Source organism: Artemia franciscana, chromosome 1, assembly GCF_032884065.1.
Source record: "Artemia franciscana chromosome 1, ASM3288406v1, whole genome shotgun sequence".
NCBI lineage: Eukaryota > Metazoa > Arthropoda > Branchiopoda > Anostraca > Artemiidae > Artemia > Artemia franciscana.
The window spans coordinates 67,293,983-67,318,056 of record NC_088863.1 but is presented as its reverse complement, the minus strand read 5'-3'; the positions used below and the strand labels follow the sequence as shown (position 1 = coordinate 67,318,056).

Genomic DNA, 24,074 nt, shown 5'->3' with positions numbered 1-24,074 from the left:
AGAAATACTTGAGAAACGGACAATAAGCATACAAATTGGTTTTGTTGCATCGTATATTCTTCAAAAACCTTCCCTTCGCATTGACTAGTCACAAGTTGTATAAAGAAACTAAGTCAGTAGTTGCATAAAGTCCAGAGTCGTAGTTGTCAATAGTTATCTAGTCCACTGGTCCATTGCTGTAGATAGAAAACTAAATCAATAGTTCTATAAAGTCCATGGTCATAGTTGTCAATAGTTGCATATTGAAAACTAAAACGTCTTTTTTTTGGTTCTCCTTTAGAATTTAATAAAACTATAAGATAGTTTAAGTGTAACATCATTAAAGTTGCTGGCCGATCTTTTTCAACAGCTTATCGCAAGGACAAGTATTTTATCGTAGCAAGATTCTGGTTGATTTGCCTGGGGTTTAAATTGAAAATTTTCGAAAAAGTCTATTATCTAGGTAATATTTATTATGTCGCAGCTTTTCTGATACTATTATAATTTTTAATATTATTCCAGGAACTTGCCATAGAATGTATTTCATAGGAGAACATGTTTGCAAAGCTTGAAAATAAAACACAAAAACAAGTAAATTAAATGAGATAAATTAAAAATGTTCCTACTACTAATAACTCACCGCAGCAACAAGCAGCCTGAGAGCAGCACAGCTACACACGTTCCTCCTCCAACCCAATCTTTTCAAGATATCCTTCTTTATACTCTCCCAGGAAGTTCACATTTCCTTTAAATCTTCATGTATGACATCCTCCCACCCCAGGGGAGGACGACCTGCTTTCCGTTTAACCCCAGACAGGTGAACGTAAAGGAGAATCTTCGGCAATCTGTCATGCTTCATCCACAGAACGTGGCCTAGCCATCTCAATCTTTCTTTCATTGTAAGCCAAAGTCCATTCAATAGGTCTATATAAAGGGGGATAGACCACAACCTTGCTTAACTTCTGGCATAATACAAAACCAGCAGCTCATTCCTACCTCATTTCCTATCTTAACCGCAGCAGTAGTATTCTTGTAACTTTAACGTATTTGTCTGGTATATCATACAAGAATAAGACCTTTGCTAAAGCTCTTCTACCAATAGAATCGAACGCTTGCTCACAATCTTTAAAACTGAGGACCAAAGGTGTTTGACAACGAAGGCACTTCTCAGTTATTAACCTAGGAGTGAACATTTGGTAAACACATCCTCTACCTTTTCTAAAACCGCACTGTTCTTCTCTTAAAAGTTTGTTTACTTAATCTCTGAGTCTAAAAAGTTTCATATTACTAAGTAAATTGCTGCCTACAGAGACCAGACTAATGTCTCCATAATGACAACACTCACTCTTGTCACCTTTCTCATACAGTGGTTTAATTAAGGTTTTCCTAGAATCATTAGGTACATTGCCTTTAAAAAAATCATATTCATAATCTTCAGTAGCCGAGTTCTAACCTCAGAGCCACCATATTTAAGAGACTCACTTATCACACTATCAACACCTGGGGCCTTATTATTTTTTAATCCTTTTAGCACTGTCACTAAATCTTCCTCACAAAACAGATCTTCCTCTACAGAAAAGGTATCACAAACCTTTTCATTTTCATCTATATCTATTCCTGCAAATGTATCTCGGTTTAACAAAGTCTAAAAATGTTCCGACCGTCTCTCATTAACTCTTTCCTTATCAATAACTGTGGTACCATTCCTATCTTTGACTTGGACTAGTCCAGATTAACTTCTCCGTCTCAATTTATTAACATGCCAGTATAATATTTTACTATTATCCCGTCTAGCTGCATCTTCCAGATCCTCGGCAGTTTTTTTCATGGCCTCCCCTTCAAACATCCTTCGTTCATATTTTAGTGCTTTCCCCGCTCTCTTTGCATTCCTTTTGTTTTCATACGATCTATCACTCAGATAATTCTTGTACAGACCTGTTCTACTCTTTATTAAATATAAGGGTTTTTCACGAATATTTCTAGCTGCAGTCTTAACTTTCTTCTCTAGAAGACCATCAGCAACTTCAAAAAATTGATATTGTAAAATCATTCCATCTATCTTCCACATTGTCAAATTTTAAACTCTCAAATTTAGTATTCAACTGTTCCTGGGAATTTTCTCACAAATTTTCATCCTGGATTCTACCAGCATCATACCTTCCCAGCAGGTAGTTATCCTTTCGAAATTCAAGCTTTAAATTAATCTTAGATACTACTACATGGTGATCTTTACTCTTAACATCATCAACATCACTCCTATATACCCTAGTATACTGTATTGATCCTTCTAATCTTCAGTTTACAATAACATAATCAGTAAGGTTTGCTGCCATACCATCACGTGCATACCATGTCAACTTATGGGCCATTTTATGACCAAACACCGTATTAGTTATAACCAGGTTGTTATACCTACATAATTGCAAAAGTCTGTAGCCATTATTGTTTTCTTCTCTTACACCAAATTTAACTCGGCTAGGATACCAGCCAACCTTTCTACCGACCTGGGTGTTCAAATATCCTAGTAAAAATACCATATTTCTACATGGTACCCTGTCTCTTCGCTCCTGTAACTGTAAATAAAATTCATCTGAGTCACTAGTATCTCCATCAGTTGGCTCGACAGGGGCATATATCACTATAACTGATACCCTGAACTTTTTAGTCATACAATAAGCAATTAGTATTCTATTATTAATACTTTCCCAACCTAACCAAGACTTAGTAGCTTCCTTATTCATCATGAGCCCTACTCCTTCCTGCCTATCTACCCTATCCTTCCTGCCTGAGTAAACAAATTCTATGTCACCTAATTTCATGCTTCCTGTCCCTGGTATATGAGTTTCTGAAAATCCTAACAAGTCTAGTTCAAATCGTCTGAATTCGTCAGTCAAAATGTTGATACGATAGTCATTTTTTAACGTCATAACATTCCAAGTTCCAATTTTTATGTTCTTTAAATCATTGAAATTATTTTGGCCTCAGAAAAACGATGACCCCGGATACCAGTGCAGGACAGGGGACAACATATCTTCTCAAGTCTACACTGAAGTGCTTAAGCCGGCATTGAACCGATCAGCAAAAACTCCCTGGAACCTCCAGTTCGGTTAGTGGCTTTTTGCAATCCTGGGCCCATCTTGGTCACAACGTGGTTTTCAGCTTTTGGCAATTCTCTTCTATCAGTAATAGTCAAAATCCTGTACAGACAGTCCCAAGCCTATTACCTCCGACTCGTTATATATTCATGCCTACAAATATTATGCTACCGCGAGGAGGCAACCCATAATAGATAAATTAGCTAGGAAGAGGATTTTTGGCCCGAAAACACCCATCAAAACACATCAAGCCCAGAAGAAATCTCCAATAATTAGAATCCCGTGCGAATGCTGTGTTTTTTTACTAGGCTATAATTTCCTCGAGGTGTGCCACCCCTAAAGTTGGAATAAGTATACCGCAAGATCCCCAGTCTTGCAGGTACCCCAAAAGGGTTGAGGCAGTCCTTTACCGAGCCCGTTGTCCATAGATCTGGATCTTATGCCCATCTTCAGTTGTCGTCCCATAGAGGATCCTCCCATGATGGTGTTCTGCATCACCATGCAATTTAACCCATTGCTGGGAGAAAGTTTGTAACTCGTGGGTCGTGTGGACACGCTAGTGGGCCCTATTGAATGTACACTTTAGGGGCCTTCTTCCTCCTCCACTTAAATTTATGGCCCCGGGTGAGGGTGCCCCAGTTTCTATTATGGACCCCCAGGGACGAGGTACCCCTTGGTCCGTGCCTGCTATGAAGTTAATCTAAATATATGCAGGGCGTTCCATGGTTGGTTTTCCACTTCCAAAACCTTGCATGATTATCTAATAATTAGCTAACTAATGCAACTAATAAATAGTTGCAGTAAATTGCAGCTTTACTTTTAATTTAAACTGAAAAGTAAAGGAAAAAGATAACATATGCAAGCTCTGTTGTCCTCTGCCAAAGCCTATCATGTAAGCTAGTCATCAACGAACTAATGCAAAGAATTAATAGTTATAATAAATTTCAACTTTCCTTTTGATTTACTCTAAAAAAAAAAAAAAAAAAAAAAAAAAAAAAAAAAAAAAAAAAAAAAAAAAAAAAACCCTACCAAAACCTAGCATATTAACTGAGAATTAACTAACTAATGCAGTTGATGAATAGTTGTATTAAATTGTAATTTTCCTTTTGGTTTAGACTATACATAAGCTCTGTTGTCCTCTGCCAAAACCCAGCAAATTAACTAAAAATAAGCTTACCAATTCAACTAACTAATAGATATAATAAATTGCAACTTTCCTTTTAATTTACATTGTAAAATAAGGAAAAAAGATAACACATACAAGCTCTTTTGTCCTCTGTCAAAACCTACCATGTTAAAAAATAATTAACTAACCAATGCAACTAATTAGTAGTTGCAATAAATTGCAACTTTTGTTTTAATTTAGAATGTAAAATAAAGAAAAAGATAACCAACTAAGGAAACTAATTAATAATTGTATTAAATCACAACATTCCTTTTAAATTGGACTGTAAATAAAGAAAAAATATAACACATACAAGCTGTATTGTCCTCTGTCAAAACCTATTTCTAATATTCCAAGCCTACATTTATTATGTTAAGTCTAAGTTTACTTTGTCAATCGTATTCTCCAAATTTTAAACTATTATATCATGCCTGTATCAACTATTTATGACATAAGCCTAATATTTAAAGCCCACATCTGTTATGTTAAGCCTAAATCTACTATATCGATCCTATTGTCTAAATTTTAAATCTATTATATCATGGATGAATCTACTATTTCAGACATAAGTCTAATCTTCCAAACCTACATCTATTACGTTGAGCCTAAATCTACTTTGTCAATCCTATTATGTAGGCCTACCTTTTGTGTCCCCCTGTGTTTCATGATACCAGTAATGTCCCCTTTTTGGATTTAAAAGAACAGATGTGTGGTATACTATTGGAGCTACTGGTCCCTCCAAGCGTTATTACAGAGTATTATCCAGCAAGACTGGGTCTTACTCAATACTATAGTGCAACTCTTAACGGTATAACACACCTGTGTGTTACGTAATAGGGTTTGTTTGTTTTTGGTTGTTACATAATAGGGGCTTGTTTACTTCAAGATGCAGGAGTGTATTATGTAAATGGTATTGTTTACCGGTGTTGAGGATGACGCATTGTACCGTGATATGTCTCTTCAGAGGCCTGAGGAGAGCACACACGTTGGGTGTTAGGAAATGATGGCACACACGTGGCTGTTACGTAATGATGGGGCATGTGTGACTGTTCCGTCATTATGGTGCACACTTGGGATGTTACGCAATGACGGCGGAAACATGGTATGATATGTAATGACGGTGCACGCATGGAACGTTACATAATACTATAAGACACTTCATTTTCTTCAGTATTTTAATTTTCTTTCTAGGCTTTTTTTTTCTTTCAAGGCTTTTTTTAGATTTAATTTTGTATCAAAATATTTCCTTTTTACTCAGGGACCCTTAATGTTCCAAGGATTCTTAACTTCATTAGGGTTTGAAAGAGGTTTCCCCTCAACGGAATGGAGTGCTAGACAGCTTGGCCAAGAAAGCCTATTTACTATTTTTATCCAGAGAATACTTTACAATGGAAAAGTTTTGAAACATCTATGGATTGAAACATCTATGAAACAACTATGGATTGCGTGTCTCCTATGTCTGCAATAATTGAAATACAGGGGAGAAAAATCGATGACTAAATACTTGGTTACACTTGATGTGGACCTACTTCTTATAGTGTTCTTAATTTTCTAACATGACCTAGTTAAGTTAGCTGTTGAATTAGGGAAATGTTACATAGCATTGGCTTTAGATATTTCCTTGTATAAATGCTTACATATTGAAGATTCATCCGAGAAAAAGAAATCTAAAAGACACAAACTTTTTACTGTACATATAAGTTCTGTAAACAAAGACAATTATAAAATCATGAAATCACAGATAAAAGCAATTAAAACTCGACAAGCAGAAAAATAACTTAGACCTTAGATCCTCCTGTGCCGCCAGAGGCACCCAGGGCATCCACGAAGAGCCGCCAGTCATCCCGCATGTGCGCCGCTGCCCAAACATCTTCCCACTCGTCGTGTGGATGTTCGACAAATCCCGTTGGTAGGTGCGACGCAGCGTGTTCTTGGGTCGACCTCTCCTGCGAGTTCCCTGGGGTTGCCACTCTAGGATCTGCCTAGAGATCCTGTCTTCCTTCATACGGATCACGTGCCCAAGGTATCGCTATCTACGTTGCCGGATGACGTCTGTGACCCTGGGCTGGCCTGAGATAGAGCGGACTATCTGGTTTGTGACGTGTTCCCTCCAGTCGATGTTTAGGATCCTCCGAAGGCAGTTGTTTTCGAAGGCTAGGATCCGTTTTTGTTGTTGCTGATTCAACTTCCAGCACTCACTGCTGTAGAGAAGTGCAGAAAGGACGTTGCTGTTAAATTGTCTTAATTTCAGCTTCAGGGAATGCTTTTTCGATCGCCATACTGGCTTTAGTCGGTTAAAAGCTCCACTGGCTTGCCCAATCCTCTGCTGCACTTCTCGCTCACTTGATCCTGAATTCTCCACACTATTGCCGAGGTACCTGAACTCCACGACCTGCTCGATGGTTGAATCTCCGCATTTCATGTCCAGAGGGGAATTGGTTGTTGCCATGCTCTTTGTCTTCTCTGTGTTGATCTTTAGTCCAAGTCGGCGAGCATTTTCACGGATAGTATTAAGAAGATCCTGGAGTTTGGCCTTGTTCCTCTCCATCATGGCAATATCGTCAGCAAAATCCAGGTCGGCTAGCTTTTTGGCTTCTCCAATTTGGATGCTAAATCCAGTACAATCACGAAGTACGTAATCAATAACGAGGACAAAGAGTAACGGAGAAAGGACACAACCGTGTTTTACGCCGGACATGATACGGAAATATCTGGTGTTCCCATCTTGGGTCCGAACACAGCATTCTGTGTTTTCATACAATGCAACAATTAGGGACACTATTTTTTCGGGGATTCCATAGTACTGTAGGATTTTCCAAAGCGAGTTTCGGTCGATTGAGTCGAACGCTTTTTCGAAGTCCACGAAAATCAGGTACATTTTTTGTCTCCATTCATTGAACTCCTCGATCATTATTCGTAGCACATAGATGAGGTCAGTGCAGGAACGGGACGGCCGGAAGCCATGCTGTTCGTCACGCAAGTGACTATCGAGGGCTGTCTGAATGCGCCGGAGAATAATCTGTGCGAAGAGTTTACCCGGAGTCGAAATGAGACTAATGCCCCTCCAGTTGTCACATTTTGTCGCGTCACCTTTCTTAAAAAGTTTGATGAGTGTACTTTTTGTCCAATCATCAGGTACTTTCTCAGACTTCCAAATGCTAGCAAAGAGTGTCAGCCACACAGTCATACAGACGGTAAGTGATGTTTTTATCATCTCAGCTGATATCCTGTCTCTACCTGCAGCTCTACCATTTTTCAGCTTGCAGGCTGCTAGACTGATTTCTACATCAGACGGTTCTTCGGTGCTGATTTGGAGGTTCAAACAGGGGGTTACGGGGATGTCAGGCGGATTCAGAGAGTGGGGTCTGTTCAGAACCTTTTCGAAATGCAAGGCCCATACTTCGGCGATTTCCGATGGGTCTGTGAAAGTTTTGCAACTCGCATCCTTGACTGGTCCGTTTATGTTTCGGCTTTTCCCCACGATTTCGTTAGTAATCTTGTATACGGCTCTGGAGTCACCTCGTTTTGCCACTTCCTCCGCCATGGCAGCTTTTTCCTCCAGAAGGATGCGCTTGTCCCCCCTTGCACTTCTTTTGACTAGTTTATCCAGATCTCTGTACAGTTGATTCTCTAGGACTGTGTCGTTGTATTCACCACCATTAAGAAGCTGCTGTCTTAGGTTGCGTCGGTCACCAATCAGGTTCCATGTCCTCTCGGATAGCCATTGGTCTTTGGGCCTCTTGACATACCCAACCGTAGCAGCAGCCGTTTGGCTGTAAACCTCCTTGATGGTGTTCCAGGTCGACTCCAGACTGGCGTCAGTGTCATTATCTAGGGCGAGGGCTTCGAACTTGTTAGAGAGTGTAAGGGCAAACACATTTCGTATTGCCGGAGTAGAAAGCTTTGCGGAGTCGAAGGCGGGGTTTGCCTTCGGACTGGCAGCCTTTAACTTCAATGATATCCTTGCTATCATTAGGGTGTGATCGGATGCCACGTCAGCTCCTCTGAAGGCTCTCACATCTTGTAGACTAGACTTCCATTTTCTATTTATCAGAAGGTGGTCGATTTGGTTGTGCGTTCTCCCTTCTGGGGAGTTCTAGGAATATTTGTGGATTGTTTTGTGTGCAAACATAGTACCCCCAATTATTAGGTCATTTGTCAGTGCAAAGTCCACTATTAGCGTTCCGTTCTCGTTTATTTCGCCGAGTCCTTCGCTTCCCCGGACCTCAGGGCAGTAAGACTTATCATTCCCCACTTTGGCGTTGGAGTCACCGGCGAAGCAGATGAAGTCATGACTGGGAATGTCTTTTGCCACAGCTTGAAGGGTGTTGTAAAAGCTGTCCTTCGTCACGTCGTCAGCGTCGTTAGTTGGTGCATAGCACGCTACTAGGGTTAGTTTTGCATTGTTAGCAGCGAATCGGGCTTTGATGATCCTTTTGTTAATGGGGGTCCATTTCGTCAGCGCTTTTGAGGCTGGTTTGGAGAGCATTATGGCTACACCTGCTTCTTTATTTTTCTCGAGGCCACTGTGCAGAATAGTATACCCCATATCCAGGTTTCGTCTTCCTGCTCCAGTCCAACGGACCTCAGAGAGGGCTAGAATATCCAAGCCATAATTATCCATTTCTTTCAGAACCTGTTCAGTTTTTGATAGTTGGGCCATGGTTCTTACATTCTAGAAACCGAGTTTAATAGGGCAATTGGGTTTCAAGAAGTGTGTCCAGGGCCGGATTAAGCTCGTCGTCGTGGGGGTGTCCGAGGATGGTCCATGGTCGGTATCACGTTGGGCAATCATATCACACAAATTGGGAAAAAAACTCGGCTCACTTTGGATGTTTCTATTGCATTACTTTTTTCTAGGGGCAAGCTGCTAGGCCACCGCCAAACCCTCCTCCTTTATCCAGGCTTGGGACCGGCTGTAACTTCTTACAGGCGGAGCTTACAAGCAGAAAAATAAAACGTGAAAAAAGCTGATGTAGGATAAACTATAAGCAAAACAGGCCTAAATTATAAAAAGACGGAGGCCCTAGCAGCCAATTCCAGGGAAATGGGGGTTGTTATTAGAGGTATGCTTAAGCTTTATGAAGAGATTTTTCTGAGACGTTTTAATGAAAATGTATCGTTTCTTTGAGCCACGTCTATGCAAATTCATGCCACCGTGACAATATGCCACTGGCTGAGTCCTAGTAAGTAATTCTTGGGAGGGAGGAAGGAGGGCTAGTATTAGAGGTAAATGTAAGCCATATTAAGATATATTACTGAGAGGTTTTAATGAAAGTACCTCGTTTCCATTGCTTTATTAAGCGTATCTGCCTGTTAAATTGTATCAATTTAAATCTTGGTATTAGCGAAATCCCACTTCCAATGAGTCATAAGTATCGCGCATTATGCAGCAGAAGCCTCATTACTTTCAATGATAATAATAAGAAAATATCAGTCTCATAATACATTTTCTCGCTAGTAAATGAAACACGCAAACGAATTAAAAACAGACGCTTTTTGGATTCAGTTATTTCTGAGAGGTTTTAGTGAAAATGCCTCGTTTCTTTGAGCCTAGACTATGTATTCCTGGTTGGCAATTGCATATTTTAATATTTTTTTTCCTTCGAATTTCGTGTAATGTTGTTAGAGATAAATTTAACCTGTATTAAGAGACACTTTCGAGAACTTTTAATGAAAATGCCCTGTTTCTTTGACTGAGCGTTATATGTTAATACCCCTCCATAAAAAAAATTCTTCTAAAATTTCCTAGCTTAAATTTAAGCTGTAGAACATGTTAGTGTAAGGGTAATCACGCCAACGCTGTAAACTATGGATGGCATACAGCACCCTCAGGCAGCCTAGTCATTTCAAAAGTAGTTTTCAGATATTTTCATGAAGTAAATATGCTTTAAATCCAATAGTTCGTGTTTTAGCAGTTCAACCCCCCCCCAGCGTGAGGCCCCCATGGCAATTCACACCACAGAGCCGAACTACAGATAGCACACGACACCCTCTGGTACGCACTATCACAATGAGGTTTTCTAAAATTTTCTTACAAAAACATCCGTTTACACTAGAATCGATCTTTTAAACTTAATAACAAACCCCACAATAGCATTTCTTCTGATGATCCATGGTAATTGAGCCCAGATTGTCACAATCTAACAGCCTGATGACACCCTCTGACGCAAATTATCACGCCTAATGGTTTTTCAATCTGTTTATCATTCCCATGACATTTTCAAACTTTGGTTTGTCATAGACAGTACCTTATTTATTGTAAGTTTTCGAGCGGAGTCATTTGTACATAAGAAAAATATAGAATCTTATTTTAAAAGGTGAAGATGAAACGTTTCAGAAAGGGTGTATTCATAATAAAATTATTGTAGCATTGAATGTGGAAAAAGAGATTTGTATAAACTATGAAACAAGCAAGAATGGGGATCTTATTAGAAATGTCTGCGTGCCTCGGGGTGACAGTAAGATATTAGATTCCATGGGAATACCAAAAAATTCAACATTACTAATGGCAGTGGATATGCGATAGTGAGATCTCCAGACTTGATAATCCGCAAAGAGAATGTAAAACTACACTGTTAGTTGAGGACAAAGGTCAATTTCTTGCTACTGCTGCTGGTACCTTGTTACCCATTCATAGATTCTACCACCGTCTTTTTGGCAGTAACGTTCGAAAAAACACAAAAAGAAGACAGGCCTACTCTACCAGCAATGGCATTTAGGCAGTGCAATAGCACTGCCTAAGTAAAGAGCGATGTGGTTTTTTTGGGGGGGAGGTTTATTTTAGACCAGGGTACTTCGTATCGAAGGATTTGTCGTAAGAACTTTGAAAAGAGCTCATTCAGATAGAAAGTGAAAGGGCTAGGGCCCTTTTTAATAGTCAAAAGTGATTAGAGGCATCTAACCCCCATTCCATGCCCACCAGTTCTCGAAACACATCCAATCAAAATTTTAAAATAGCCATTTTGTTCAACGTAATTGATAAAGCCCAAAAATTTTGCAGTTAAGGTTGACAACCGCACTACAGCCCTCGCGGCAAGGGTTGTAAGGTGTTCCCTTGAGGCAAATAAGGTTTATACAGAAAGGATGATCGTATATACTAAGGAGGGGGCTCATTAGATTAATAATAAGAAGTTTTGGTGCCCTTTTTTGGATTGAAAGTCATGGAAGGGTGGATACCCTCCCCTCCCAATCCTTGTATTTTCTCGAAATGTATCTGATAGAAATTTTGAAACGGGCATTTTTTGTCACATAAACTTCGAAAAAAGCTCATTCAATTGGAAATAGAAAGGGCTACTGCCCTTTTTAATAGTCAAAAGTGTTTGGCGGGCAACTAACCGCCCTCCCACCTCCAAATTGTTCCTAACGCATCCAATCAAATAGTTAAGCTAGCCATTTTGTTCAACGTAATTGAAAGGTCCAACATAATTGAAACCCCCAGCCTGGGCAAGACTTGTAAGCTATGTCTCGGGGGCATATAACGTTTATATAGAAATGGTGATCGCATAAAATTCTGAGAAGTTTCACTGAATTATTATCGGAAGCTCTAGTGCTTTTAAGATTAAGAGTGATCAAAGGGTTGGTACCAAACCTCGTATTTTCCCCAAATGCATCTAATAGAAATTTTGAGATGGCTATTTATTGTCGTAGAAACTTTGAAAAAGGCTCATTTGATTGGAAATTAAAAGTTCAAGTGCCTTTTTTATTAGTCTAAATTGACTGGAGGGCAACAAGCCCCCTCCCGTCAATATAATCCCCAAATACATCTAATCAAAATTTTGAGATAGTCATTTGTTTAGCGTAATCGCAAGGTCAGGAAATTGTGTCCTCCTTAATGCTTGTTTCATAGTTCAAATATTTTTCTTTGTCAGCATTCAATGCTATAATAGTTTTACCATGAGCCCACACTCGATAATTTCATCATTAACACAAACTCTCTTGAAATATTTCATCTTCACCTTTTAAAATAAGATTTAAGAGTTTATCCTTCCAGTGTAGAAATAATACTGGTCAAAAACTTTCAATTTGCTGGTATTGATGACAAGCCACAGATTACACCGGGGGTAGCCGTATAAAATATCCTAGAATCGACAGAACTTGGAGCAGAATTGGTGGAATCAGAACTGAGGAATTTGCTGGGTAGAAGTCGTGGAACTGGAACCGGACTTGGAATCGGAACCAGTGGGAACAGAATTGGAATCGATGGAACCATGGAAATTTTTAATTAAGTCTAAACGGTTGATTTTAGTTTATGAGGTTATTTTTTTTCAAATGCCTTATGTGTAATGAGTACATTCTGCCAAACTTGCGTTAAGTGCCAAGAGTTATCAGAAGAAACGCCATTGGATATTTTCTTGAATTGTAAATGATAGATTGTAGCATAAACGAATATTTATACAGCAGAATGCCCACAAAATGCTTCAAGTGTAATAATGCACGCCAAAGGATGCCGTGTACCATTTAGTGGGAAAAGGTTGAAAATACCTTATTTGCGATAATAAATATGCACCAGAGGGTGCCATAGGATTTACATTGAGCCACGCTGGTCTCAATCGTCAGGATTCATAAGAAGAAATGCTATCGGGGATTTTTCATTAACTTTAAACGATCGATTCTAGTATAAACGAATATGTTAGTAGAAAAATGCTTAAAAATATCTTATGGCTAATAATGCACGCCAGAGAGTGCCGTGTGCCACATTTTTGTGGGAAAGGGCTGAAAATGTCTTAGGTAACATAGTGCATGCATAGGGGTGCCATGGAGTTGGTATATTGTGGGACGCTGGTGTCAACTGGTATGAGTTATTAGAAGAAACATCATTAGGAATTTCCCTTTAAGTTTAAAAGATCGATTCTAGCGTAAACAGATATTTTTACAGGAAAATGCCTGAAAATGCGTGAAAATGCTTTAGGCGCAAAAATACATGTCAGAGGGTGCCATGTGCCAGCCATTGAGTGTTACAGGCTGGTAATTGCTTGAAATTATTTTTATCTTGAAAATATCTGGGAATACCTAGGAGTAGTAGGGGAAGGCTCGTTCTAGAAATGTTATAAATTCTATGTCCTCTGTAAACAATAAGTTAATGAAGTAATGAAGACAAAACATATTGCAATAGATAAAATGTGTTGCTAAAGTTAACACGTGATGTTCAAACTTAGGAGCCATATCTAAAATATAAGGAGAGGTAGCTTGCAAAAACACAAATTAATGGATTTAAAGCATAATTTTATCAAAAAATATATGATAAAGGTCTCAGGAATGATAATATATATCACAGAGATGGCACAGGGAAGCCAAATATTACCACGGTGGCGTAAATTGACATGGTATGTCAAGAGGGGGTAACTTGCGGAAACACAAACCAATGGATTTAAAGCATAGTTTTTGTCAAGAAAATGTTTGAAACATTAGGAAGGATAATATGTATCACAGCTATGTCAAGGGCCGGCTACATATTGCCACGGTGGCGTGAATTAACATGTCGTATCACGAGGGGGTGACTTGCGAAAACACAAAGCAATTGATTTAAATCATAATTTTTATCAAGAAAATCTGAGAATGCCTTTGGAATGACAGTGGAAGGTGTATTCAAGTAATGTTTTAAACTCTATGTCCTTTTTAAAAATGAGGAAGTATAAAATCAAAGAAGAAACATATTGCAATAGATCAAATGTTTGACTAAAGCTAAGGAGCAATAATAAAACTTAAGGGTCATATCTAAAATGCAAGGAGAGGTGGCTTGCGAAAACACGAATCAATGGGTTTTAAGTACATTTTTATAAAAAAATATCTGAGAATGCCTTAGGAATGATAATATGAATCACAGGGTTGTCTCGGGGTAGCCACATATCGCTATGGTGATGTGAATTGACATGTAGTATAGCGAAGGAGTTGCTTGCGAAAACACAAGCTAATGGAGTTAAAGCATAATTTTTATTAAGAAAATGTCTGAAAAAATGCCTTAGGAACGATAGTATGAATCACAAGGATGTCACGAGCCAGCCACATATTACCAGGGTGACGTAAATTGAATAATACGAATTAAGAATAAACAAAATATGGAATTCAGTGACATGTCTTGTGCCCCCTTGAATTTACCTCTAACTGCTCACCTACAAATTTTTCCACAAAGTAAGTTTTTAAAGAATACTAAAGAACTTCATTAAACCAAACTGAGAAAAAATAAAATCCAACAAACTACCAAGCGTAAAACTGCCATAAGTCAGCATTGATAAATAAATGAAACCCAGTTCAAATATGTCCAATTTCCAGTAATCGATTTTCTCCCTATTTGAGAATTATTCCAAATATAGGAAGTATGCAATCAATAACTCACGATGAACGGGAATAAGAAATCTCAACGATTTAATCAAAAATCTTCATGCTATGTACATTGTAAGGAAGGTGCTAAGAGACTCCCGGAAAGTGCTTCTCGCGTAGAAGGTACTTCCCGAATTAAAATATTGTAAATAGTTTGCTGGTTCAGCTGTATGACGCTCTGGTCTGGTCTTTGGGAGAAATCTCTGGTCTTATATTCGATTCCTAAAGAGGATATAAATTTTTGGGTTTTAAAGGTTCTCTGAGAAAAGATCTTGAAGAAAGTGTCTCGAAGAAAAAATATCTTAAACAAATGAAAAAATCTTGAAGAAAATGAAATCTCAAAGAAAAGAAAAACGACTTGAAGAAAAAACCTCTTAAAGTATTATGTAACATCCCACATGTGCGCCGTTATTACATAATGCTGACCTCTGAACCGCTATTACGTAGCACCTACATATGTACCATCCTCAGTTACAAGCGAGGGTTCCTCACGGGCCCTGAAGAAACAAGTCATGCGAGATTACGTCACCCTCAATCAATTTAGCAATACGCAACTCCTATTAATTAGCAAACACCTGTATCTTGAAGAAAATTAATATTACCTGCATCTTGAGGGAATCTCCGTTAAACTTTCTCGTAGTCTTAAACCATTAAGGAAGAAAATAATAGCGACTATGGCTGTCTTAAAAACCATTTTGGTCTCACTACTTACATGGTTTAAATAAAAAAAAAAGTTTATATGCTGTACATTCACTAGAATGCTCATTAAATTGAAGAGTTTTACATACGAGAATAACATAGCTGAAGTTAAGGTATAAATGAGGTTGGCAGCTGGCTTTGTACTGAACCGGGGGTCAGACAGGATTACGTTCTATCCTCATTTATATGGATCAATCTGATGTACTTTGAATTAAGCAACATAGCAAAGGCTATGAGAAAGGAAGAACACAGAATCAAAAGGGGTAGCAAAATGGGAGGTAAAACTCCCCTAAACTTAGATTGATTTGTTCATCCTAGATGAATATGTTAGAAAAATAAATAAATTTCAGGAGGTTTTGAGAGTTGAAGGTTCAAGAATAGGTCTAAAAATTAATGTTAAGAAGACTAAGTCACTAAAATAGGAATAAGTGAAGGTAAAAAGCTATTGCTGCTACCACCTGTAATGGTGGAAAGGTGACGTTGGGTAACGAGAAAGATTCTTGAAATTAGGAGAGAAAACAATAATAAAGCAAATTCTATTTGATAATTTGTAAAAAAAAAACATACAGAAATTCAATAAAATAGGATTTTGGGTTATAACTTAGCTTAAGATATCCTTACCTTTTTTAACCACGGCCTTGCGGTCAACTCTATTCCCAAGAAACATTGATGGATCTGAGACCTAGAAGAAAAGTTGTAACAACTACGGCGTCCCCGGCAAGCGACGCGGCCCCCGTATTGGCGCGGGTGTCGAGAAGTGAACTAGCCAACCATACTACGGCGTTCCCGGCAGGCGACGCGACTTTGAATATGGCGGCGAAGTCGAAAAATCTTTTTAAACGCCATAAATCTAGGAAAACCTACCACAGTCATTAAACAGGCAAAATCCAGGATAAATGTTGGATGCTGGAATGTAAGATCCGCTAAACAAGAAGCCACACAAGCTTTTCTTGTCCATGAGATGGAGAAGTACAACATAGACATACTCTGCATATCCGAGACCAGAATCTCCGGTTCTGGCTCTATAGTTATAACGGCTCCAGAAACACTACATCAGTTCCACTTTTTCTATTCCGGAATAGAAGATAATTCAGGACTCCATGGAGTTGGTTTCATCATGAACCAAAGAACCAGAAACGCTCTCCTAGAATGGGAACCAGTCTCCTGTAGACTTGCTAGAATCAGACTAAAAGGAAACCCTGCAAATGTGTCCATAATTTCTACCTATGCCCCCACCCGTGACGCTACTGAAACGACCAAGGATGATTTCTACGGTGAACTGCAGCAGTTGTCTTCTTCTATAGCCGCACGTGATTACTTGATTGTTGCTGGAGACTTCAACGCAAGAGTTGGTCCATCTGACCAGACCACAAGACAAATCCTGGGAAAATTTGGACAGGGTCACAGATGCGAGAATGGGCAGAGGTTGGTAAACTATGCCTTGATGAACCACCTTGTTATCACCAATACCATATTTCAACACAAACCTAGCCACCTCTTAACTTGGCATTCAAATGACGGTGTCACTAAGGCCCAAATTGACTTCATTCTCGTACGCCAGCGCTGGAGAAGCTCCGTGCAGGACTCTCGCTCTTACAATGGCGCGGACACAGGCTCACAGTCTGGGTCTGACCACAGGCTCGTCGCAGCAAAAATTTTACTACGTCTTGCAATTCGAAGAAAAAACAAGTCAAAGGTCGGCTTCGATATCGGTAAACTTCAAGACAAAGAAGTGCGGCAGGCCCTCAATTTGGAACTAACTAACCGGTTTGACGCCCTCAGCTCTGATGAAAACCTAACTCCCGATAAGAGATGGGAGACCTTTAAAACCGTGATGACAGAGACTGCCGATGAGATCCTAGGCCGAGCAAAAATCAAACGACAACACTGGATAACTGCTAGAACCCTGTCAATAGTCGGTGAACGAAGACAAAAGATGGGAGGCCTTAAAGAAGAAACAAAGGAGTTACGCAGAAAGGTAAAACGCTCTGTTCGGCTGGACCGCCGCCAAATGTGGGAAGATGCTGCCGAGTCATTAGAGAAAGCAGCACGCTTACATGACACCCGCAAGCTTTACCAGATCCTGAAGGAATCGGTTGGTAAGAAAGCTGCTGTCTTAGAAATAATCAAAAACAGATCAGGAAAAATCATTAGTTGTCAGAAGGAACGTTCAGCAAGATGGAAGGATCACTTTCAGCTCCTCCTGAACCCATCCCCTTCATCTACTCATGATGCCTTCCCACCTTCCGTCTCTAAAGAGCCTTATGATATCGAGCTGGATACACCGACCAGAGCCGAAATACTAAAAGCGATCAAAACCCTAAAAAACCACAAAGCCCCAGGTGAAGACGGCCTCCCCCCAGAACTATACAAACTATGCCCTGAGGTCACTGCTGAACAGCTCCATGGCATTCTCGACGAAGTGTGGAGGACCAACACTTTTCCAAAAGACTGGAAGACATCAGTCATCCTCCCTTTCTATAAGAAAGGAGACAAAACCGAATGCAAAAATTACCGCGGAATAAGTCTCATAGACATTGCCGTCAAAATATTCGGGATCATACTCTTGAACCGCTTTAAAGGGGCAAGGGAGGAAAGAACTCGAGGAAATCAAGCCGGCTTTCGACCAGGTAGAGGGTGTACTGATAATATCTTCGCCTTTCGCCTCATTATCCAGCAGTTTGAAAGATACAACCTACCCCTGATCTTGATGTTCCTGGACTTCATTGCTGCCTTCGACTCTGTCACTCGCCAGAAACTTTGGAAGATCCTGGAGAATGACGGAATGCCGCTGAAGTTTGTTGAACTGATGAAGGCATACTATGACGCTTCAGTTAGCCGAGTTAGAATCTATGGCGAAGAAACTGAAGAATTTCTGGTTGAGTTCGGAGTAAAACAAGGATGTGTCCTCTCTCCGATTCTGTTCAATTATTGCATCGATTGGGTGCTTGAAAATGCTCTATCGTCTTATCCAGGAGCGCAGGTTGGACAGAATCTCTCTCTGACTGACCTCGATTATGCGGATGATGTTGGCCTCCTGTCAGACCCTATAGAAGCCCAAAACATGCTTGACAGCGTTGTGGCCTGGGCAGATCTGATCGGCTTGAAAGTCAGCACAGAGAAAACGAAATTCATGGATATTAACCACGACACAGGACCATTCCCACTAACTATCAACCAAGTTCAGCTGGAAAAAGTCAACCGTTTCACATACCTAGGGTCCCAGCTTTGTACTGACGGATCTTCCGACGCTGATATCCAACAGAGAATACAGAAAGCGCAGACAGTCTTTGCCTCTCTTCGGAAACCCTTATGGAATCGCCGTAAAATCAGTGTCCAAACGAAAGTTCGAATTTACATGGCACTAGTCCGCACCGTTCTCCTTTACGGGTGCGAAACATGGTCGGCAAAACTACAACAAGAGAATACACTTAAGGTGTTTGAGCATACTTGTCTACGAAGAATTCTCAGAGTACAGCTACGTGACCGTATCTCCAACGTGAATATACGTCGAATGTGCAATATTCAGAGAGATGTTGTGCTCACTATTAAAGAACGCCGTTTGAAATGGTTGGGCCATGTATTGCGGAAACCGCCATAGTACCTGCCTCGCCAAATACTTCTAGTTGAGCCTATTAGCTACTGGAAGAAACGCCAAGGAGGACAGAGGAAGAACTGGTGGAACCTGGCCAAGTCAGACCTTGAACCAATAGGGGGTTTCAGAAAATTTGGTCACAGATGGTCAACACAGTGGCTCGCCTTTGCAGAGCAGCTGGCACAAGATCGATCAACATGGTCCAAGAAGGTCTCTAAGATCATCGATGCCGGGCGAGGTGGAAACGCCTGATTCCCGCCACAAGTACAAGTAAGTAAGTACAGTATTGTACGTACGGATTTTTGTAGTTTAAATAATATCAGCCTATAAAGGGAAAAGAATGGAAAGTTGTTTATACTGCAAAATTCAGTTTTAAGAGGAAGAATATTTTGATAAAAATATGACCTCCAAAAAATTTCTGATGCACTACATCCGAATCTGCGAAGACAAGCTTACACAAGCCTTGAAGGAGAATTCTTAGTTTAAAAAAAAAAAAATATTACTTTTTATCAAAATACTTGTCAGATCATACTTGACAGATGACAAGAATAAAAAGAAAAGAAAACCGCAGCATTGTGTTGCGAGAGCAACACTTTGGTTTTGTCCCGTTTTTTTTCTATGCCGCCGATGTTGGCTTATTCCTGGAAACTCGTAAGGGTCTAACCTGTGTGATTTTTACGGAAAGTGTGGACCTTAGGCCGGATTGATGAATATGGCATTACATTTTGGAAAGCTCCACTGAACTCTTGCCTGGTGCCAAAAAGGATGGTTTTTGCTTGTCCACGAGCCAGGGCCTATGGTGGTGAAGTGAAGTGGAGTTATGTAGCCTATGTCAGAGAGGAGTATCTGAAGTTATGCAGCCAAGCTTTTGTTTCGTCAAACCATGTTTCTGCTTTCGAGTGGAAAGCTCCGTTCTAGCAGGTAAGCAGGCAGGCGCCACTTCCAAATTGAAGATTGACTAAAATCTATAAGTGTTAAATATATGCGGCAGTTACCCGGCCCCACAGCCAATATATCTTCTTTGAGTGATAAATAGATTTTGTCTGGGTTTATCATTTGTTTTTTCGAACTTGGGATTGAGGTAGAGAAATTTTATCAGATGTACCTCTTAAACTTTAAAAGTTCTGTCATTGCTAAAGAAATTGGAGCTTATCCTTTGCTCCTTTCTAAGTGGTGAGGCTAGAAGGATGGCCTACGGCAAAAATAATCAACTTTTGAACTAAGACAGATAGAATTATTTTTTTGACGACAATTGATAGCTCTTGACGAGATGATCAAAGTATATATCTTCCATTTTTTGGTACAAAAATTCCTTCATGAGATATACTAGTTTAAAAGTTTAAAGGGGTTGACAACTTCAGTAGTAGGGTACACAGTGAAACCAAAAATAAGCCAATACCAATTGTGAGACATGTAAGGAAAGATTGGCTGTTAGCTCATAATCATGTTCGGCAGTGAGGGGTTTGCAAATTTTGCTATTTGGTGTACCTATTATTTGTTTCCAGTGTATTTGATGGTAAGACCGAGTTGGTTCCAGTGGTAAGACATGCAGGGGACTTGTGAGTAATAATCGTCTTTTAGCCTACAACATCTTTAGTGAAGAGGGGTTTGTAACTTTTGCTAGTTGATGTAGCCTACCCATACTCACTGTAACCTAGAATTAAGTGTTTACACAACGGGTACAAACGATAACGTAAAACAACGAGTCAGTTTCGTAATAAATAATAGTGTCATCTATGGTATTTTGATCCTGAAAAGTTACGGATAGCTTTACAATACCAACTAGATTATATAAGATATTGTTGCAAGTCTTGATCCGCCACGATACCTACGATTGAAAAGGATAACGTTCAACTGGCTGCAAAGTCAATTTAGTCCCTTCTTTCGATATCTTCTGTTATTGTTGTTTTTTCAACGCTGAGGAATAGCCTTTGATCATGTGATTACTGATCGCGTTCTTCTTTGAACATAACGTTTTAAAAGCTTCGATAGGCTGACAACTTCAGCGTTTAACCGATAGCAAAGAAACAAAACCAAAGTGTTGCTCTCACAACGCTTTATTTGGCGAAGCCATACAAAGGTTGCCGCAACACTTCACGTTGCTCAGGCAACGTAGGTCTAGTTTACCCTTTTGAAAGGAGCAGAAAACAATATTTTGGCTACATCCTCCGAATAAAAAATTATATGCCTCCATAACCTTGCCCCTTACAACAAATTGAACATTTCAAAGTCTTTCCCTAGAATTTAGACAAATCAAAGTTTAATCTTCTGAGAGACTCATAGACCAAGTAACTCTGTTTCGTAGTTATTTTGATAAATAAAGTAGTGGTTTTAGATACCGATATTGTAATTTTACACAATAGGCCTGGTATAAAAGACATTTACTAATTATAGAATATACAAGATTTGTCGTTAATACAAGTTAATTAGTTAATAAACCATGAAATTGCTGCATGGCCAATATCTCATTTCCACAATTTGTCGGGGTGACTCACAGGACAATAAGTTTGACGCCCCTCAGATGTCATAGTTTACAATCAGACGTATGTGGTTATGGTAAACAATGAGTTATATTCCCAGCTTAAGTGAACTAACCGTTGAAAATTGACTGATGTACTGAGGAGTGAGGATTCCATATCTTTAGTCATGACTCAAATGCAACGTAGACGTGTTCTGGTCATTCCCAGTCATGTAACATCAAAGATCAAATTCCTTTCTGTGTTCTTTTCATTGAAAAGGTCAAGAAAGTGGGGAGTATATCTCGATTTTAATACGACAGTAAAGCATGGTGGGAGTACTGACGACATACGCAACGCTATATGTTATTGAACCAGTAGACCCCTTCCTCTATGTTTAAAATGGATGGCAGTTTGATTTCCAGAAGTTTCTTCTAACGTGCTGGGGGAACTTCGCTTTAAGAAAAGTTAATTTTAGTTTTAATTGATGAAACGAAAATCCGCTTACGATATGATTCTATTGATAAATATGACGAAAGTGCCATTTTTGATACAAAAGATTTGTAAGTGACTAGTTAAAAGAGAGAGGTTTACCTCTCTCTTTTAATTGGATAATTGGAATTTAATTGGATTTTATTGGATAAAATTTAAAGATATGTGGAGCGATATAACAGCGCAATAGAAGAATAAATTATATTTTTGAAATAAATCAAATTTGAAACAAAAAGAAGTATCATGGAAAAGAAGTATCATAAGTAAGCAAAACATCAAAAGAACAGAAATTAAAGTGAACGATCAATATGAACTTTAAAACATTGTTTCAGCTTTATTTTAGATACATTACCTTGAGGTTAGTCGTAAATATTAGATAAGAAACTCCTTTCAAAACAGGATAGTACTCAATTTTAGAATTTATTTTTTCTATTAAAGAGCTGCAGTGCATTCTAATTTTTGAATTGGCCCTATTTCTTTTCTTTGAAGATTGATTAAGAAATATAGTATTTGACTTAGCATTAGTTGTAAATTTGTTTATTCTGAGTCTTCTTCAGATTAATCTGCAGAATCCTTAAGGAGCTATGTGAAATTTATCCCTGAAAATAAAAAGTCGTCTATTTCTGACCCCTTTTTCGTAGTAAATAATTATCAGGTACCTTATCCAGAAAAAACTGGAAGGTTTAATCTATTTAAGAGGGCCAAAGGCCCTAACTACTTGCCATAAAGAGTGACTATCTTAAATGTTCCAGGACCTGTTTTGTCTGGAATTGCTGCTGGGCTTGAACCCCAAACTGTGCGTCTTAGAGACTGGATGGGCAGTGTATATTACAACTGGAGTGACACTGTCTTGGATCGGTCAATCAACAATATCTGGGGAACCACAATTGCATGTTAGTATTCAATTGTTGTTATACCCTGTTTTTGTGATTTGTCTTCACACCGTCTAGTTATAATGTTTACTTAGAATAACTTTTTATTTTTTTCTAAGAATTGTAGAAGCAAATAAATGCCTTCCCAAAAAGTCTTGGTCAACCTATTATTTAAATTAAAAATGAAAATGTTGGTAAGAACAACAATTTAAAAAAAAAGCAGAAGCGAAAGAAACTTCGGTTTAAGAAGGAAAGAGAGCTATTGAACACACTACTAAATTAATTTTACTTAATTAACGAAAACTAACTTACTAAAAACTAACCATTTACTTATTAAAAACTAACCAATTTAACAAAATGAGAAAATTTCAGTTACGATTCACATAAATTTCACTTGACTTAGCAAAAATGAATGTGGGAGGAAATCTGTAAAAGTCCAGTTCGTGGGTGAAAAAACAAGAAACATTCCAACTTGTTAAAAACCTTGCCTGAAAACACGCTTTTCTTCTTGGTTTGCTTTTAGAGAGAGATTGAGACACTTACTCTAAAGGAAAGCTGATCCCCTGGAATGTGAGACTTTTCAACCACTATATAACAAAAACAGAAATTAAAATAATGAAAGAATTTCTTGTTTCAGGTATACACCAGGATTGAATTTAAGGTTTTCAATTAGTAAATGAAACTAAAATAAAAAAAAAATCATTAAGTAGGAGTTAACACAGGTTTATGTTGATACAATTATCTTGGCCACAAAAGAAATATTGACATATATAATGCACCGTAAATTATAACCACCATTCAGTTTTCAGTGCTCGAAGCATATAGAAAAATACTTGTCTTCTAAAACGTTTTAATTGGTATCGTATCAAAATTATAAGATAATACTGTAGCCAAAAATATACCACAAAAGTAATATTACAAAAGCGATTAAATTGTGAAATCCTACCGAGCATGGTAAAGAAGAAATTACCTACAGGTGCAAGATCCAAGAAAACCATACCTGTTAGGACTTCAATTAAAAAGGAGACTGATTAAATGGTGCCCGGTTGAGGAATGGACATTCTGGTATGATTCGAATTCCCCGCTTCATATTGAACTGAATGAAAATTATGTGTAAATGAAGAAATTTTGAAGCATCTCAAAAATTTTAAAAGCTCAACATTTCATCTCCCGTCTAAAAAAAAGTTGTTTTCTTGCAAAAAATACAGAGTCAATTAAAAAAAAACAAGCAGCAATTAATGTTTCTTTTAACTCAGTTAATTAATTATAGTTCTATTCTTTAATTAAGTTCTATGTTACGAACTAAACGGAACTGATTGTGGCTTTCAATGATTAAATACTACCTTTCAATTTGCAATAAATAAGCTAATAATCTTTGAAATGCCAACATTTGTGTAAATC

The 24,074-nt window shown here is 38.6% G+C and overlaps 1 protein-coding gene across 2 annotated transcripts in view; it reads left to right on the top strand.

The window, feature by feature from the left end:
* LOC136033098 (uncharacterized) overlaps positions 1-24,074 on the top strand; it is a 127,146-nt gene that overhangs the window by 31,362 nt on the left and 71,710 nt on the right. For both annotated transcript variants that reach the window (XM_065713711.1, XM_065713721.1), the window contains exon 6: positions 22,554-22,694. In XM_065713711.1, the coding sequence (XP_065569783.1) occupies positions 22,554-22,694 (141 nt within the window). The remainder of the gene's footprint in view (positions 1-22,553; positions 22,695-24,074) is intronic.